This window comes from Pongo abelii, chromosome 10 (assembly GCF_028885655.2).
Source record: "Pongo abelii isolate AG06213 chromosome 10, NHGRI_mPonAbe1-v2.0_pri, whole genome shotgun sequence".
NCBI lineage: Eukaryota > Metazoa > Chordata > Mammalia > Primates > Hominidae > Pongo > Pongo abelii.
Window position 1 is genome coordinate 33745482 of NC_071995.2, and position 18865 is coordinate 33764346.

At 41.2% G+C, this 18865-nt stretch overlaps 1 protein-coding gene across 9 annotated transcripts in view; it reads left to right on the plus strand.

Moving 5' to 3' along the window:
- FGD4 (FYVE, RhoGEF and PH domain containing 4) overlaps positions 1–18865 on the plus strand; it is a 242504-nt gene that overhangs the window by 213161 nt on the left and 10478 nt on the right. For all 9 annotated transcript variants that reach the window (XM_009247598.4, XM_063711597.1, XM_063711598.1 and 6 more), the window contains 5 exon segments: positions 4347–4519; positions 8738–8768; positions 9288–9380; positions 9969–10094; positions 16766–16906. In XM_009247598.4, coding sequence (XP_009245873.2) covers positions 4347–4519; positions 8738–8768; positions 9288–9380; positions 9969–10094; positions 16766–16906 — 564 coding nt within the window.

The following is an 18865-nucleotide window of genomic DNA, read 5'->3' on the forward strand; positions in this document are numbered from 1 at the left end:
ACATAAAATGTTCTGGAATTGGTGATAGTTGCACAATTTACAACTATCCTAAAAACCATGGTTTGTACATTTTAAAAGAGTAAATTTTATGGTATGTGAATATCTTCATAATTTAAAAATGTATTTTTGCCAGATTAACTATAAAAGTTCTCATTTGTGCTAAACAGAAGTACTTCTTTCACAGGTAATATAGAGAGCTAAATAGAAAACAAGGATGTGTCGTGTTAGGGTTCAGAGTCTTCTTCAGAGGTCTATTATAAAAGATCAGATGACTGCCATCGGAAAGACAAATTGGGGTGGGGTGGGGGTGTGGCATATGAAGCAGGAGAGCAGTGGGGAAGCACCAGTGTCAGGAAGCAGAGGAGCAAGCAGAAAACGTGGGCAAGAGCCTTTATTGTGGTTTCTGCAGGAAGGAATGGGCAAGACAGAGCACCAGGATTAGGATTGGCTAGTTGGAATAATTTCTTTAGGGTTTAGGGGCTGTTGTCCTGGCCCTGAGGTGATTGGGGCAGGAGAATAGTGGCCCAGAGAGTAAGTGTTTAATATAGGAAGTGACTGCGGGTGTGAGTTCTGAATTGGTTGGTTTCCACATGAAAGGCGTGTTACTCTCTCTAGGAATTGGGTAATCCTAGGAGGGGCAGTCCTGTCAGTGTCAACAAGGCCTTAAGATGTCTAAAATCAAAAATACATTAAAAAAAAACGTGCTTAATACATCATTCTGGGCAATATAACCAGGAGCCAATGTCTTTCCTCTGTCTTTGCCTTTCAGTTGCTAGGATCATTTTCCTTTCTCCTCTTCCTCATTAATGTGACAGCCTCTGCAGTTAAACTCTGAGCTCTGGGTCTAACCAATTGCCTCAGCCTAATTTTCACTTTTGGGAGTTGTTTTGGAAAGAGGTTTATGTTGAATATCTTGAGGCAGAGCTGAATTAAACAGCTCTTTGGAGGACAGGTGGCAAAGAACCTTGGGGAAAGTGGTAGTCAGTGACTGAGGAAAAGACCCCTCCCGTTCCAGTTACTTTAAGCCATCAAACATATGCCGTTGCCTCCCAGGAGAATGAGGTCACATGGCAGGAATTTTAGGAGAGCCACATTTATTCTTTGAAGACCATCTTAGAAACATTTCCAGCGTCATGTTGGTTCTTTTCATCCACCCTCTCCAGTGCTGTGCTTGTCACAGAATCTTGCCTTGCCAGTGCACATTTATTCCCATGGAGCCTCTTGTTCTTTTACTTGTAGAAACTTCAGAAGCACCATTTTTATTTTCTTTTCTCTCTAGAAAGGTAATGAGGGCTAGTTTTCTGTTTCCTACACCTGAGATAATACATTTGTCTGGAAAACCAAACTATATTTAGAATCTGCTATCTGCTTTTAAATGATCTTCATTTGTTTGCATATTTTCATGCCTCCACACCATACTTTTTCATTGTTTTTTATGTTAATGTAGGATGCTGTTTAATGTAAGCCATTTCATGTTGCTATCACAGAACACCTGAGACTGGCTAATTTATAAAGAACAGGGGTTTATTTTCTTCAGTTCTGGAGGCTGGGAAGTCCAAGATTGGGGGGCTGGCATCTGGTGAGGGCCTTCTTACTGCATCATAACATGCAGAAGGCAGGCATCACATGGTGAGAGAGAGAGAGCAAGAAATCCACCGCATGACCTCAAGCCCTTTTATAATCAGCATTAATCCATTCCTGGATTAATTCGTAGATTATTGAGGTCCTCATGACCCAAACACTTACCATTAAGCCCCATCTCCCAACACTTCTGCATTAGGGATTAAGTTTCCAACACATACTTTTTACACATTCAAACTATGGCAGGTACTCTTGAAATAAACTGTCTGACATCCAAAAGTTAAAAAATAAAATAAAATCACCAAATGATCCCACAAAACAACCAAGACTTTTTATTCTTGGCTCTTTGGAGTTGTTCTGTTCCTTATTTCCTTGGAATTTGATAGATTCAGATTATTTTTCCCTTATTTAATCTTTGAACACAGAACGAGCACTAGAAATTTTCTCCACCAATATCCTATTACCTTTGAAAACAAACATTAATGAAATTGTCATTGGTGAGAAAACAAATTGAATTATTTCAGTCAAATATATTTTTAGAGGCTTGAAATAAATCCTTGAACAGTAGAGATCAAGAAAGAAGACCCTCCCTGTGTTTTTAATAATATTGAGGCTTGTAGTTTTTATCACAACCTAGGACTTCTGGAAATTGCCTCGCTCGTCTGAGATTGCTTCACTGATCACTACTTCTAAGCTATGGGCATGAAATAAAAGGGAATCTCCTACCCTGAAAGGGAAAGTCAATGTTCTTCATGCCATAGTTGCTATAACTTCTTTTTTCAGTATCAGGGGAAACCCAAAGAGAAGTAACTATTTGTGAAAGGTGGTGGTGGCTTTTGCTACAGGAGCAAGGTTCATGGAGGGAACAGGACTAGCTACTTTGTTTCTTCCTATATATATGACATAATCTTCTTTGTAAGCAATGTTTTCTATCGTGCAGTAGCTCCCACCTTCACCTATGAGAAGAGGAAAAGGATATTTATTGACTAGCATCATATTGTGATCAGAACTATTTTAAGATTCATATAGGATTTTTGACAGTTTAGAATGTGAAGTCCCATTTAGGGAGAATATAATAGAGGGGATGTAGTCCTGAAAGCATGAAAGGGAAGGAGAAACATACACATTTATAAGATAATCTGTCATGTGAGCATAACTACAAATGGCAAATGCTAAGAACCTTCATATTCATGGACTTGTTTCTATAAAACAGCATGAGTGGTGAACTTATAAAGCCAACTTGAGGACAAGTATCGGATAACTCACAAATTTTATGCCATACCATTACATTTGTCACTCAGTTTGCAGGAACAATTTGGTTATTGTTGGTGGCTGGAATGTGTGACCTCTGTCCCTTGTGCTGGTGGCTCTGCAGCTCCTGCAACATTCACGGCTTCAATCAAATATCCTCCTGAGAAGTCCTTGATAGAAGAGGGAAAGAAGTGTTAACAGGAAAACTTAGCAAGCAAGCTGTGGCCTTAATCAGACGATGATATGGATGGTGATAAAAACCTTTTGGAGCTTTTTTTCACATGTTCTAATGAGATTTGAACTAATAAATAGGCTATTTTTTAAAAGCTTAACATTAAACAGTCTGGTTTAAAAAAAAAAAAAAATTGCCGACCAGATGCTATGCCTCACACTATAATCCCAGCACTTTGGGAGGCTGAGGTGGAAGTATTATTTGAGGCCAGGAGTTAAATACCAGGCTGGGCAACATAGCTAGACCCTGTGTCTACAAAAAAAAAATTTTAACTGAGGCCGGGCATGGTGGTTCACGCCTGTAATCCCAGGACTTTGGGAGGCCAAGGCAGGAGGATTGCTTGAGTTCAGGAGTTCAAGACCAGCCTGGGCAACATAGCAAGACCTCATCTCTACTAAGAAAAACTAGCTGGGCATGGTGGTGTGTTTCTATAGTCCCACCTACTCAGAAGGCTGAGGCAGAAGGATGACTTGAACCCAGAAGTTAAAGACTGCAGTGAGTCCTGTAGCCTGGGTGATAGAGTGAGACCCTCTCTCAAATATAATAATTGCTAGATATTACTCTCTTCTAACACCTAGTTTTAGACTTGCCCTCTAAGATACATTGATGAGAAATTCTTGTGTTTAAGAACTTACAAAGTTAAGAAATTAAGCTCCCAGTATATCAAAGGTCCTTAGTAATTTGTTGTGAATTTATTGAACTAATTTACTTAGTGCAGTAGTACAAAATTATTAATTTACATAAATATCAATAAAATATGTATGAGCCATGAATGGGAAATATATTTTTCAAAATGCAAGAATATGATATTTTATACAAGCATAAACCTCAGTGTTTTAGTAAATAATTTTTCTCATGCAGGAAGTACTGTGTTCTCTAGAAATTACTTAGAATTTTTGTCTAGGGCTACCTTTAAAATTGATCTGTTTCCAGCCGGGTGCGATGGCTCACACCTGTAATCCCAGCACTTTGGGAGGCTGAGGCGGGCAGATCACGAGGTCAGGAGATCGAGACCATCCTGGCTAACACAGTGAAACCCTGTCTCTACTAAAAATACAAAAAAAAATTAGCTGGACATGGTGGTGGGCGCCTGTAGTCCCAGTTACTCGGGAGGCTGAGGCAGGAGAATGGCGTGAACCCGGGAGGCAGAGCTTGCAATGGGCCAAGGTCGCGCCACTGCACTCCAGCCTGGGCGACAGAATGAGACTGCGTCTCAAAAAAAAAACCTGATCAGTTTCCCCTATTTCTTTTCTTTACTGATATATGTTCTCCTTCCTTGCAGTTCAACAACATGTTGCTGTACTGTGTGCCCAAATTCAGCTTGGTAGGCTCTAAATTCACAGTTCGAACCAGGGTTGGCATTGATGGAATGAAAATTGTAGAGACTCAAAATGAAGAATATCCACATACTTTCCAGGTGTCTGGGAAAGAGAGAACACTGGAACTGCAGGCCAGGTAAGGGAACCATTTCTATCACACTGCTTTCCAAAAGCAAGCATCAGAATGAATCATTAGAATAGAATGGCTCTGAGGGTTTTTCTCAAGTGAATGCTACAGATCTCTGGAACTCTGGTTGGATGTAAATGCAGAGCTGTAGGTTCTTGAAAAGCAGGAGTCATGTCTTCTCTCTCTTGATTCCTCCACAGTGCCTAGGACAGTGGTTTGTAGACAATAAACATTCAGTAAATTGATTAACTCTTCAGAAATACAGGGTACTCAGAGGATGAAATTATTGCCATCAAGCCAGTACCTTGACTTATAGTAAAAGGTTCTCTCCTAATCCTTCGTTCACCCCCCCTTTTGGTCCACAAATGTTTATTGATGCTTATTATTCCATGCTAATCTCTGAGTCCTTCAGATACTCTATATTTTAGGGCCTTAGGGGCACTTGAATGGAAAGAAATGTTCATAAGAGGCAGGGTGGTAAGGGTAAAACTACCCTTTTTTTAAATTTTGAAACGGAGTCTCGCTCTGTCTCCCAGGCTGGAGCGCAGTGCCCTGATCTCGGCTCACTGCAAGCTCCACCTCCCAGGTTCACGCCATTCTCCTACCTCAGCCTCCCGAGTTAATTTTTGTATTTTTAATGGAGACAGGGTTTCACCATGTTGACCAGGCTGGTCTCTAACTCCTGACCTCAGGTGATCTGTCTGCCTCAGCCTCTCAAAGTGCTGAGATTACAGGCATGAGCCACCACACCTGGCCCATAACCATTTTTAAAGGATAAAAATCCATGAGAACCACTGCAGTTGATCATAGCTACCTCATGCATGAACCCCTGGAATACAGAGTGCTGTCAGGTTTTGAAATACCTGCTTTAGAAAACAGTCATCCAAGCTGGGGTTGGTGGTTCACGCCTGTAATCCCAACACTTTGGGAGGCTGAGGTGGGAGGATCACTTGAGATTAGGAGTTCTAGACCAGCCTGGCCAACATGGCAAAACCCCCGTCTTTCCTAAAACTACAAAAATTAGCCAGGCATGATCCTGTTGCTGCACTCCAGCCTGGGCAACAGAGCGAGACTTTGTCTCAAAAAAAAAATAATAATAATAATAATAAGTCATCCATTTATTGTTCTAATGCATGGCCTGGTCAAAATTTGGATGCTTCAGGAGGTCACAGAGCAGAGGGTGAAGAACCAAGCCTAGCTGTAGTGGTGCCAATATCCCAGAATCCACGGAGACTCAGAATGTTTTTCTGCTCCTTTCCATCATTAGCTTATGTTTCTGGCTGCTCAGGTGAATTTACCCTGGATATTCATACTTAGTAACTGCCTAAAAGCTGAAATTTCAGATTTTAAAAAGAGAATAAATCATGTTAACAGGAATCTGTGCCCAGGGAGTCCAAGAATTAGTGAATTTACAGTTTTGGAATGTGGACAGGCTGGGAAAGTTTGAAGAAACAGCCAGTTATTTGCTTTTCCACAGAGAATATATACTGAACTTCCTTTTCCTTAGGGAGCAGGTAGCATTTGAAACTTGCCTTTGAGTGTCATTGTTTCCCTACCTCATGGTGGGTTTGGGCCCTAGCCCCTCAAACCCAAGGGCAGAATATATGATGCTCTGCTGAAGGCTCTTGACTGAGTCCTTACTCAGTGGTTGATTTACTGAGCTACTGGCCCTGGCAACAGGGAACACTTTTTTTTTTTTTTTTTTTCTGGAGACAGAGTCTTGCTCTGTTGCCCAGGCTGGAGTGCAATGGCATAATCTTGGCCCACAGCAACCTCCATACCCTGGGTTCAAGCGATTCTCATGCCTCAGCCTCCCGAGTAGCTGGGACTATTGGTGCCTGCCACCAAGCCCGACTAACTTTTGTATTTTTGGTATAGATGGGGTTTCGCCATTTTGGCCAGGCTAGTCTCAAACTGACCTCAGGTGATCCACCCGCCTTGGCCTTCCAAAGTGCTGGGATTACAGGCGTGAGCCACTGTGCCCAGCCTCATCAGTAGTTCTGATCATCATAGTTTTCATTGCAGAAAGAATGAAGGCATTGCTGACTCTGAAATTTCAGCACACTTCCATCTGCAAACCCAAGAGATGTGTCTATAACTACAGGGTAGATATTTCTAAGGTTTTTTAGTTTGCCTGAACGGATACTTTCAGTCCTCCTTTAGCCAATTGGGCTATTTTCTCATCAAGATGGGGCTAATTGGTGAGGAATTTTCGTAAGTACGGCAATCATCACTTTATAACATTCCAACACACAGTACCAGATGCCTTCCAATTCTTGTTGGAAACATGGTTATTCTGTCTAAAATTTCTTATTTACCTAATCTCATTGCTCTAGTTATATTTATACTTAAATGGTGATATTGAAGATCCGAATTAAGTGATTACTTTCGGTATGATCTATCATGCTCTTTTTTGAGGCAGAGTTTTACTCTTGTCACCCAGGCTGGAGTGCAATGGCACAATCTTGGCTCACTGCAACCTCCTCCTCCCAGGTTCAAGCAATTCTCCTGCCTCAGCTTCCCAGAGTAGCTGGGATTATGGGCACATGCTGCCACACCCAGCTAATTTTTTATTTTTAGTAGAGACGGGGTTTCACCATGTTGGCCAGGCTGGTCTCAAACTCCTGACCTCAGGTGATCCACCCACCTTGGCCTCCCAAAGTGCTGGGATTACAGGCCTAAGCCACTGCACCCAGCCTATCATGCTGTTTTAAGAATGGAACAAACTGAAGTTCCAAGAAAGTCAGAGTGCCATAGGAATTATGTGGAATCAAAAATTGAGTATATATTTGGAGATATTGAAAGATCTTTTATATTTTTGATTCTGAAGCTAACTGGGAAAAAAGGATCCCACTTTTCTTGCTAAAGTATGAGTCAGCCTCAAGACTGAAGTACATTTGTGCTTCTTCTTCTACTTTCAAAAAGATAAAAAGTATTCTGTTTTATATACAGAATACTATTATGGTTTTCTATTGCTAAGTGGAAATAAAAATATAAAGGGGAAAAAAATCTACCATAACTAAAAACTAAAACAAAAAGCTATAAAGACTTGTTGGGTTTCTCTGCATTTGAAAGGCTAAAAGCAGCTAGCAAATAACTGTGCTTCCAGGGCAACAGAGCTGTGGTGGCAAGGCAGAGCAATAGGGAGAGTTTTTTAATTTAAAAAAAATTTTTTTTTTTTTTGAGAAGCAAGATTGAAGCCCCCAGGTGAACAATAAGCAGAAGCTTCCACTTGGCAGACACAGATTCCAGCAGCATTCCTGGCACATCATGGTGTTCAATAATCAATTTGCTGGAAAGATAGATTGTGACACAGAAACAATCCTTCAGCCAGTCTCATGCGTGTTTCATACCTGTAGGAATCAGGCAGGTGACGTTCAGGCTGGAACTCAACTTAGCCCCTCTACCAAGCACATACAGACAGAGTACACTCTTTGATCCTCTTCAGAATTTTTCAATTTGGAGCTCTTACCCAGTTCAGAGTCCACTAAAGAGGATTTTTCAAATGCGGTATGTGACAGAAGCCGGCAACGTAAGCTACCTGCAAGAAAGAGGAAATAAAGTTTGCCTTATAGGAAAAAGGAAACCTGACTACAGTCAAGGAAATTTGTTTTCTAAGGATAATTACTAAACACTGGGGTCTATTAATCTGTAAAACCTCCTTCCTACAGGCATTTAAAATTTTTATATGCTTTTCTTTATCTAAAATGGGGTTAGGTTTGGTATTGCCTAAAGCCTTCTAAGAACTGGAAAATAAATTGTTTATCAAAGGAAATGTTAAATAGCTCCCTAAGGCTTTAGGGAGTTATTTTAGATTCTCAAAGATAGTTATTATCTCTTCTAAGATGGGCTGTGAATAGTAGCCTTTAGTAGCCTTCATGTGTTTTAGAAAACTGGAAGATTAGCTGTTGTATATTCAGTGTAATGCTATAGATACAGTTACCTGATATATCTAACTGAATGATGGTTATTAAACAGTATATGAATGGAAGCTAAACCTAACTAACCCCATCAAATTTTATGTGTACCAAAGTCAGTGGATAGTCTGAACCTCTACTTAAGAAGAATTTTATTTGTTTAATTGCCAGAGATTAATTTTTATTATAATTCCTTCCATAACATCCCTGAATTTTCCAGAAAGTTGGAACAACAGGAAAGCATAGTTTTATTCACCCAGTGTGAATCATTAATGTTATTTACATTCACTTTAATTTTGTTTTGTTTTAGTTCTGCACAAGACAAAGAAGAATGGATCAAGGTAAGCCTCATTTCTGTTTCCTTTTCTTTCTTTTTTTTTGAGGCAGAGTCTCACTCTCACCCAGTCTGGAGTGCAGTGGTGTGATCATGTCTCACTGCAGCCTCTGCCTGGGCTCAAGCAAGCCTTGCATCTCAGCCTCTCGAGTAGCTGGGACTATAGGCGTGCACCACCATGTCTGGTTAATTTTTTTTGTATTTCGTAGAGACGAGGTTTTGCCATGCTGCCCAGGCTGATCTCGAACTCCTGAGCTTAAGCGATCTGCCTGCCTCAGTCTCCCAAAGTGCTGGGATTACAGGTGTGAGCCACCACGCCCAGCTTATTTTCACTTTTGTTTTTTAGTAACATCTCTGTGTATACAAATGTGCACATATTGTTGTGTGTGTTTTAATATATAGTAATCAGAACAGGTTCACTTAATTTTCAAAGTGATTCCTATCATAGATATTTGTTTGATAAAGTATATTCATTGGTTTATATGAGAAACTTTAATGTGTGCTTTGAATTTTACTTATACTTTAGGCCCTTCAAGAAACCATCGATGCTTTTCATCAAAGGCATGAAACCTTCAGAAATGCAATTGCAAAGGATAATGACATTCACTCAGAGGTTTCTGTGAGTTGAGTTAAATTCTTAACTTCAAACTCTTTCATATCTTTGCAGGTGCAGAAGATCTGTCTAATCATTTTGTTCTCCAACCTTTTCCCTTTACAATGTCAGAACTGGCTGGGTTAGACAGAATCTCATTCTTTCTTAGATGAACACAATAGTGAGTGACTTTTCATTCTACTTGAACTTCTTTGAATTTTTCTTATTCTTTTTTTTTTGTTCTTTTTTTAAACAGAGTCTTGCTCTGTCACCCAAGCTGGAGTGCGGTGGCTCAGTCTTGGCTCACTGCAACCTCCGCCTCCCTGGTTCAAGTGATTTTCCTGCCTTAGCCTCCCAAGTAGCTGGGATTATAGGTGCATGCCACCATGCCCAGCTAATTTTTGTATTTTTAGTAGAGAGAGGGTTTCACCATGTTGGCCAGACTGGTCTCGAACTACTGACTTCAGGTGATCCGCCCACCTCAGCCTCCCAAAGTGCTGGGATTATAGTTCAGAACATGGTTTGAGCAATATAGTTAAAGTTCTTTCAAAAAATAATAATAAAAGGAAATTATAGTTTTTTTCTATTAAAATTGAATCTTTCTTCCCGTTTTAGACTGCTGAGCTAGGGAAGAGAGCCCCAAGATGGATCCGAGATAATGAAGTGACAATGTGTATGAAATGTAAAGAACCTTTCAATGCACTGACACGAAGGAGGCATCATTGTCGAGCATGTGGATATGTAAGTGAGATTTCTTGATCATTAAGGTTGCTAGTAACTATATAAGTGATGTAAAGTCATCAACTTGGGACACACAAAAAAATGACTTTCAACAAATCACTTAATAAATTTATTTTGGTGCCAATTATGTGCAGAGGACTGTGCTGGGCCCTGGAGAAAAAACATTAGACAAAATGTTCCCTGGCTTTACAGAGCTTACATTGTAATGGAGAAGACAGACAAATAAGAATTTCAAATTACTATAGATGAAATAAAAAAGCAATTGAGCAGTTAAAAATGGACAGTATTAGTAACAGAGGAAGATTTGGAACCAATTTTGGTTAGAAAAAGAGACCTATCTGAGGGGTTGGTATTTAAGTTGATGCTTAAAAGATTGAGAAAGGGGCTGGGCACAGTGGCCCACGCCTATAATCCCAGCACTTTGGGAGGCCCGAGGCAGGCAGATCACCTGAGTTCAGGAGTTTGAGACCAGCCTGACCAACATGGTGAAATCCCGTCTTTACTAAAAATACAAAATTAGCCAGGCGTGGCAGCGCATGCCTGTAATCCCAGCTACTTGGGAGGCTGAGGCAGGAGAATCACTTGAACCCAGAAGGCAGAGGTTGCAGTGAGCTGAGATTGCGCCATTGCACTCCAGCCTAGGCAGCAAGAGTGAAACTCCATCTCAGAAAAAAAAAAAAGGGTTGAGAAAGAGCTAATAATCAATAGAGACAGGGAAAAACTTCAGACAATGAAAGTCTATATGCAAAGACCCTGAGGTAAGAAGGAACTTGGTCTATTCATGAGACTGCCAAAGGTCATGAGGCTGGAGCATGATGAGTAAGAGGAGGAACGTTAGATAAATAATGGCCAAAGGATGTCTATGAGAAACAAGAATAGATGGAACCCACAGTCAAAGTAGATGTTCTGGCTTTGATGGGGAGAGGAAAGCTTCCTCCATTATATCAGAGAGGAAAAAGAAAAAGATGGGTATAAATGTGGGTGAGTTGGCGTTTTTGTTGTTCTGGTGGTGAGAAATGAGGAAGTTTAGGTACAATATCTATTTATTTGTTTTGTTGTTGTTTTTTTGAGACAGAGTTTTGCTCTTGTCCAGGCTGGAGTGCAATGACACGATCTCGGTTCACCGCAACCTCTGCCTCCCGGGTTCAAGCCATTCCCTGCCTCAGCCTCCCTAGTAGCTAGGATTACAGGCGTGTGCCACCACACCTGGCTGATTTCTGTATTTTTAGTAGGGATGGGGTTTCTCCATGTTGGTCAGACTGGTCTTGAACTCCCGACCTCAGGTGATCTGCCCACCTCGGCCTCCCAAAGTGCTGGGTACACGCCTGGCTAAATACATTTTTTTTTTCTTTTTTTTTGAGACAGAGTCTCGCCCTGTCGCCCAGGCTGGAGTGCAATGGTGTGATCTTGGCTCATTGCAACCTCCACCTCCCGGGTTCAAGTGATTCTCCTGCCTCAGCCTCCCAAGTAGCTGGGATTACGGGCATGCACCACCACGCCTGGCTAATTTTTTGTATCTTTAGTACAGACGGGGTTTCACCATGTTGGCCAGGCTGGTCTCGAACTCCTGACTTCGTGACCTGCCCACCTCAGCCTCCCAAAGTGCTGGGATTGCAGGCGTGAGCCACCGCACCTGGCCCCATTTAGGTGCAATATCTGTATGTTCACTGAAGAATGAAGTAGAGTCATCAGTTGAAAGTTAAGGGGAAGGAGGAGGAGATGGGGAGATTCAAGAAAGAGGACTAAGTGTGAAGATTTTCTTTGGGCAGAGAAAAGTGAGCCTAGTAGAGAAACAAAGGTGGACTTGGGCACCTGTTAGAAATTTAGTTATAAATTTAAAGGGACACTGGTCAACTTAATGGCAATGATTTTTCTCTAACAAGATACAGCAACTCAGGCCAGCGAAGGCAGATAGCAGGGTTTATCCAGAGTAAGTATAATGAGAAAAACACTGGAAGAGAAAGGAAGTATTTACATCAGAGAGTTAATGAATAAGAGAAGTCTCAATTGGATAAAAAGAGCAGGAAAGCTAGGAAACAGGCTGATGGTTAATGAGAAAGTGGCGGGGTCAGTGGACAGAAGAATTTCGATAAGTTCAGAGATGTATGGTAGCAGACATCATGGGGGCAATGAATTAGAAATAAGAGAGATGTTGGTGAAAAAAATGGGATATGTGAACCTGGCATGCCAGCTATGGTTCACCCTCTGGTGGTGGCACAGTCCCGGGAGTGACCATGAGACTGGATAGCTACGGTAGACTGCACAGCGCTGGCAGCAGAGATATAAGGCGGTAGAGTTGGGCTTGTCATGTGAATGTTGAAGTCCACAGACATTGTGGTAGAGTAGAGAACTATGATCCGTTAGTGAGAGATTCCTGAGTGAATGGGTGTGGGGCAGATGATGAGGAGATGCTAACTCAGTAGGGGAGATGGGTAGAGCCAGATGGTGATGGGCCTCAGAGCTGCCAGGGGTTTTTGAAGGCAAGAAAGGAGTTAGGGAATACAAGCCTCAATTCTCAGCCCTGAGGTCTCAGAGGTGGCAGAAGGTGAAGTGGGAGGGGGGGAAAGGCCTCCACTAGAGAAAAGAGCCTGAGGATATGGAAGAGTTTGATTCTAGAGTGAAAGGTCCAAAGGTCCCAATGGAAGGGCATGGAGGGGAAAGTGGGAGATGGGGACTGAACTAGATTAAATTATGTACAGAGGCCAGGCACAGTGGCTCACACCTGTAATCCCAGCACTTTGGGAGGCTGAGACGGGCCGATCTCCTGAGGTCGGGAGTTCAAGACCAGCCTGACCAACATGGAGAAATCCCTTGTCTACTAAAAATACAAAATTAGCCGGGCGTGGTGGTGCATGCCTGTAATTCCAGCTGAGGCAGGAGAATCGCTTGAACCCGAGAGGCGGAGGTTGTGATGAGCCGAGATTGCACCATTGTACTCCAGCCTGGGCGACAGAGTGAGACTCCGTCTAAAAAAAAAATTATGTACAGAGCAATGGGTTTGGGGATGAGGCTGAGAAAATAACCAGAGAGCTGGGCCTTTTCCTGGGATCTGAGATAAACAGGAAAGTGGGGCATGACGTAGAGTGACGTATAGTTCATTATCTTCCTTTCATAAGTTTTGGCGTAATGACGGAGTCTCAGGTCAGCTCTCCCGTGTCCTCCAGGCCCCATGGACTGTCTCCTAATCCCAGCACTGTCCATCCCAAGCTTTGTTTGCTCTATTCATTCACCATTACAATTTCAGCTTACTGTGTGTGTGTTATTTTGTTTGTTCATTGGGTTTGGGGGCCTTGGAAAGTTCTCTTACTTTAATGTAAAGAAGCAAAGCATTACAATTATTTGCTGTATTTTGTCCAGGATCCAGTTGTATTATAGCAAAATTCTTCTCAGAGTATCTACCTAGACTGTCGTACCGACAGCAGCAAGAGTCAAAAACATATTTAATTGTGGTTATGTATTTCATTATGACTGTTTACATAGTCTTTCTATATCTTAAAGTTATATAAACTTCAGCTGGGCATGGTAGCTCACACCTATAGTCCCAGCACTTTGGGAGGGAGGTTGAGGCAGGAGGATTGCTTGAGGCCAGGAATTTGAGACAAGCCTGGGCAACATGGTGAAACTCCATCTCTACCAAAAATACAAAAATGGGCTGGGCGCAGTGGCTCATGCCTGTAATCCCAGCACTTTGGGAGGCCGAGGCAGGTGGATCACAGGGTCAGGAGATCAAGACCTGCCCAACATGGTGAAACCCCGTCTCTACTAAAAATACAAAAATTAGCTGGGTGTGGTGGCATGTGCGTGTAATCCCAGCTACTCAGGAGGCTGAGGCAGGAGAATGGATTGAACCTAGGAGGTGGAGATTGCAGTGAGCCGAGATCATGCCACTGCACTCCAGCCTGGCAACAGAGTGAGACTACGTCAAAAAAAAAAAAAAAAAAAAAAATTAGCCCGGTGTGGTAGCACACAGCTGTAGTCCCAGCTACTCAGGAGGCTGAGGTGGGAGGATCGCTTGAGCTCGGGAGGTCAAGGCTGCAGTGAGCCGAGATCACACCACTGCCTGGGTGCCTGGGTGACAGACCCCAGGTCTTGACCCCATCTCAAAAAAATACAAAAAAGTTATATAAACTTCTATAAAAACATAATTATTTTTCTGGTTTTTGTGCTTCTTTGATACTTTATAAATTCCCCTGTTGTTTATGAAGTTTCAAGTTCCTTATCCAAAAATATGTTTCTGATTGTAAGTTAATAACTGTATTGCTAATATTTAAATGTAATAATGCTACATATTAACATAGTTTGATCATGATTTGGTCAGCCATTGATCTGAGTTTCACATGGAAAAAGTGAGGAACAAACTATGGAATGAAGCTGGAGAGAGGCAGTGGCAGTTTTTGGAGGGCCTTGTAAACCAAGTTAAAGATCATAGCCTTTCTCCTAAAAGGAATGGGAGACACAGAGAACAGTAGGTGTTCACAGTGTCATGAGCGAATATATTATTTGTGTGCTTAAGTGCAACAATTCTTATTGATAGTTGTTTTAGCTTATTCTTCCTATTTTCCTCAGACTTATTTTTGACTCACTACAGTACTTTTGTGATCAAAATTAAATTGAGAGCAAACAGCTTTTTGTTTTTTTTGTTTTGTTTTGTTTTTTTGAGGCAGAGTCTTGCTCTGTCACCCAGGCTGGAGTGTACTGGCGTGATCTTGGCTCACTGCAACCTCCACCTGCTGGGTTCAAGCAATTCTCCTGCCTCAGCCTTCCAAGTAGCTGGGACTACAGGCGGGCTTCATCATGCCCGGCTAATTTTTTGTATTTTTAGTAGAGATGGGGTTTCACCATGCTGGCCAGGCTGGTCTCGAACTCCTGACCTCGTGATCTGCCTGCTTTGGCCTCCCAAAGTGCTGCGATTACAAGCATGAGCCACCATGTCTGGCCCAAACAGCTTTTTTTTATCAGGGTAAGACTTTTAAAAATCTATCATTGAGTTTGCTTGAAATGATTTTTGATATTGGCATACTTGCCTTCAGTAAGCAAAGAAAAAATGTGTTTGCATGTGCATTGTCAAAATACTGTGCTATGATTTGAAAATAAACAAAATGGATGGTATGAGTTTGCAGTTACAGGTATGTCTAATTCTAAGTCCCAGAGTAATTTCATTGTAATTATGAGCAAACAGTAGACCATTTTTATCATGAATTTTAAATGCTATAAATCTACACCAAAAATTTGACTAATATATTTTCTTTAATACAATTTATCTACTATAAATTGAGGGGAAAATATACTTCTATAAGCAAGAAGATAATGTGTTAAACTAGAAGATTTAAAACAATTATTCTATAATAGAGAAAAGTTATCACTAAGAAATAATACACATTTGCATCATATTCATTCATTCAAAGACAGTCTCTCCTGGAGCTTACAGCCCTGTAAGGGAGATAAACAATCAAATAATAGTACAAGAATAAAATTAAAAGCTGTGATCAGTGCTATGAAAGAAAATGCAGAGAACCCTGACAGGAGACATGCTGTGTCCTGGGGTTTGGAGGAGTCCTCCTTGAGGAACTGGAGTTTGAGCCAACATCTGAAGGGTGAGCATAAGTTAACTCAGTGAAGCAGAGACGAGAAAGGCAGGGAGCGTGGCCTTTGGGAACTATAAGAAGCCAGTGTCACTGAAGACAGAGTCCAGAAAGAGGGCAAATTATGCAGGACTTTGTAGGCCATGATTAGGAGTTGGTTCTTTAGCCAAGAGCAAAGGAAAGTCTGAAAGATTTTAAATAGAGGAGGAATAAATCAGAGTAGCTTTTTATTTATTTTTATTTATTTATTTATTTATTTATTTTGAGACAGGGTCTTGCTTTGTCACCCAGGCTGGATTGCACTAGCACTATCTCCATCCAGGCTGGTCTGGAACGCCTGGACTCGGGCATCTGCCCTTCTGGGCCTCCCAAAATGCTGAGATTATAAGTGTGAACCACCACACCCAGCCAGATTAGCATTTTTAAGAGGGCGTCACTCCAGTGTTTGGAAGATATAGCTTGGAGGAGGTGTAAGAGTGGAGGCCTGTAAACAGTAAGAATGCTACAAGGACCAGTCACAAGCCTAGAAAAGAAGCCAAACTAAAACGCCATGGACTTGGGTGCTTATAAGGAAGTTGTGGAAAAATAGATTTATGAAATATTTAGGAAGGAAAATCAGCGGGACTTTGTAAAATGGAAAATCTTTGGGTAAGATCGAAAGAGGTTCTGGGGATGACTCCTATGTGTCTGACACAGGACCAGTTGTATGACTGCCCCATTTCCTGCAATAGCGAGGACTGTGAGAGGGGACCGGGTTGGGAGGAGGGGTGAGATGGGCTAAGAGAGACCAGCGAAGTTCGTGAGCAGTTTGGAAAGAATGTTGACGAACATCCAAAAGTATGAAGAGTCAAAGTCTTTGAAGGTCTTCTACCTTTAGAGGCCAGGAAAAGGATGAGTGAGGAGAGCTGGTCACAAACAGGGTTGAAACACCTTGATACGTACATCTAGTGTTTATAGGGATGTTCCTTTTCTAACAAAAATCTGCCTTCTATGCTTAACATTTTCTCATTTATTATTACCTATGACTGATTACTGCTTAAATCATATCCTTTAAATATGATTACTGTTCATTTTTCTTTTAAATTTAAGGTGGTTTGTTGGAAATGCTCCGACTACAAAGCTCAACTTGAATATGATGGTGGTAAATTGAGCAAAGTTTGTAAAGACTGTTATCAAATCATAAGTGGATTCACAGACAGTGAAGAAAAGAAAAGAAAAGGAATTTTAGAGGTAAGAAATATTAAATATTGGATATCTTTTAGATTTTTTTTTTTTTCAACGGACTCTCGCTCTGTCACCCAGGCTGAAGTGCAGTGGTGCGATCTCAGCTCACTGCGACCTCAGCCTCCCAAGTTGCTGGAATTACAGGCCCACACCACCATGCCCGGCTAATTTTTCTATTTTTAGTAGGAATGGGGTTTCCCCATGTTGGCCAGCTGGTCTCAAACTTCTGACCTCAGGTGATCTGCCCGGCCTCGGCCTCCCAAAGTGCTGGGATTACAGGCATGAGCCAATGCACCCCAGCCTAGATTTTTTTTTTTTAATTATACTTTAAGTTTTAGGGTACATGTGCACAACAGAAGAAATAAAATCCTCTTAGCTATGAGGAATACAAATAATATATCTTTGTTATTTCTTTGAGTGTTTAACAATTTGTATAATGAGCAAGATTTATGCATTTGTTCTAGTTTGCTGACTTTTGGGATTCTGCTTCGTTGCATAGAAAAGGGGGGCTGCTATTTAAATCAACATGCATTTAAGAATGAAATATATTGATTTCGTGGCAGTAGCTATAGCCAAATATTTCAGTATTAATTGGCATCTCTTCTTATACCCAAATTATTGTAGTATGTTTTCTATAAAGGAAAGCTTTTACTCTCAATTTCGTCATACTGGCTTTACAAACCACTTTAGATAAAAGTGCTATTACCTGACAGACTTCTCCAACTTATTATAGTAAAATATCTAGTTTACTATAGTCATTTAATTGCCAGTGATGGTAATCTGATAACTACTTTGAAATATTATTGAAATGTCTCCCAAGTTAATTTGATTAATGTTCTAGAAAAAATTCAGACCCCCTCCCCAAGCCTGAGAACTATGACGCAGCTTATCTGAAATGAGTTTTACATCTAGAGATATTAACAATATAAGGGACAGGTTATATAATAAGGCCTTTGTGGCAGTAAGTTCAAGGTAGCCTGGAAAGTCTATAGAAGAATAGGCTCAGGATCAAAATGCTATGTATCTAAAATCATAGACATACTTGGTTTATTAAGAATCTCTAAAGAGGCTGAGTGCAGTGGCTCATGTGTGTAATCCCAGCACTTTGGGAAGTCGAGGCAGTTGGATCACAAGGTCAAGAGATCAAGACCATCCTGGCCAAATGGTGAAACCCCATCTCTGCTAAAAATACAAAAATTAGCTGGGTGTGGTGGCACACACCTGTAGTCCCAGCTACTTGGGAGGCTGAGGCAGGAGAATCGCTTGAACCCAGGAGGCGGAGGTTGCAGTGAGCCAAGATTGCGCCATTGCACTCCAGCCTGGTGACAGAGCTAGACTCCATCTCAAAAAAAAAAAAGAATCTCAAAAGAATCAGTAAGTATTTATTGAGCAATTACATTGTGTAAGTGTACAAGTATACCTGTACACTTACAGGTGTACAAAGGTCACTTCTGTTCATTGATAAAGGGTTACAAACTTCAAGGTCCATTTGAGGCTAAGTGTAGCCCCACACACTAAAATCATTCTTCCAGGGTATAGATGTTACTCGTATGGCCTACCAAATTGGGGCTTTCTCAGGCAGTAAGGATGGAAAGACATGCATCATTGGACATCAGGAACATAGCCTCAAGACTTAATAGTGACAACTGATGAGACTGGCACAATATAATGAGTCGGGGAACTTGGTTTTAGGGTCAGCTTCAGGCCGTATCTCTGAAAAATCCCTAGCTAGTATTTTAGAGAACCTTATACTTGGGGAAAAATTAATCAATTACTTATTAGGTCAACTCATATAATGAAATAAATATATAGTATGAAGTCCATATGTAGGAGACAAGTATGTACATGCACACATTAACTTAAATGCATATTTGAGACTGATTTTGTACCAACTAGTATGTTATATGCCCTAGAACAGTGATCAACACACTTTCCTGTAAAGAGTCAGAGAGAAAATATTTTAGT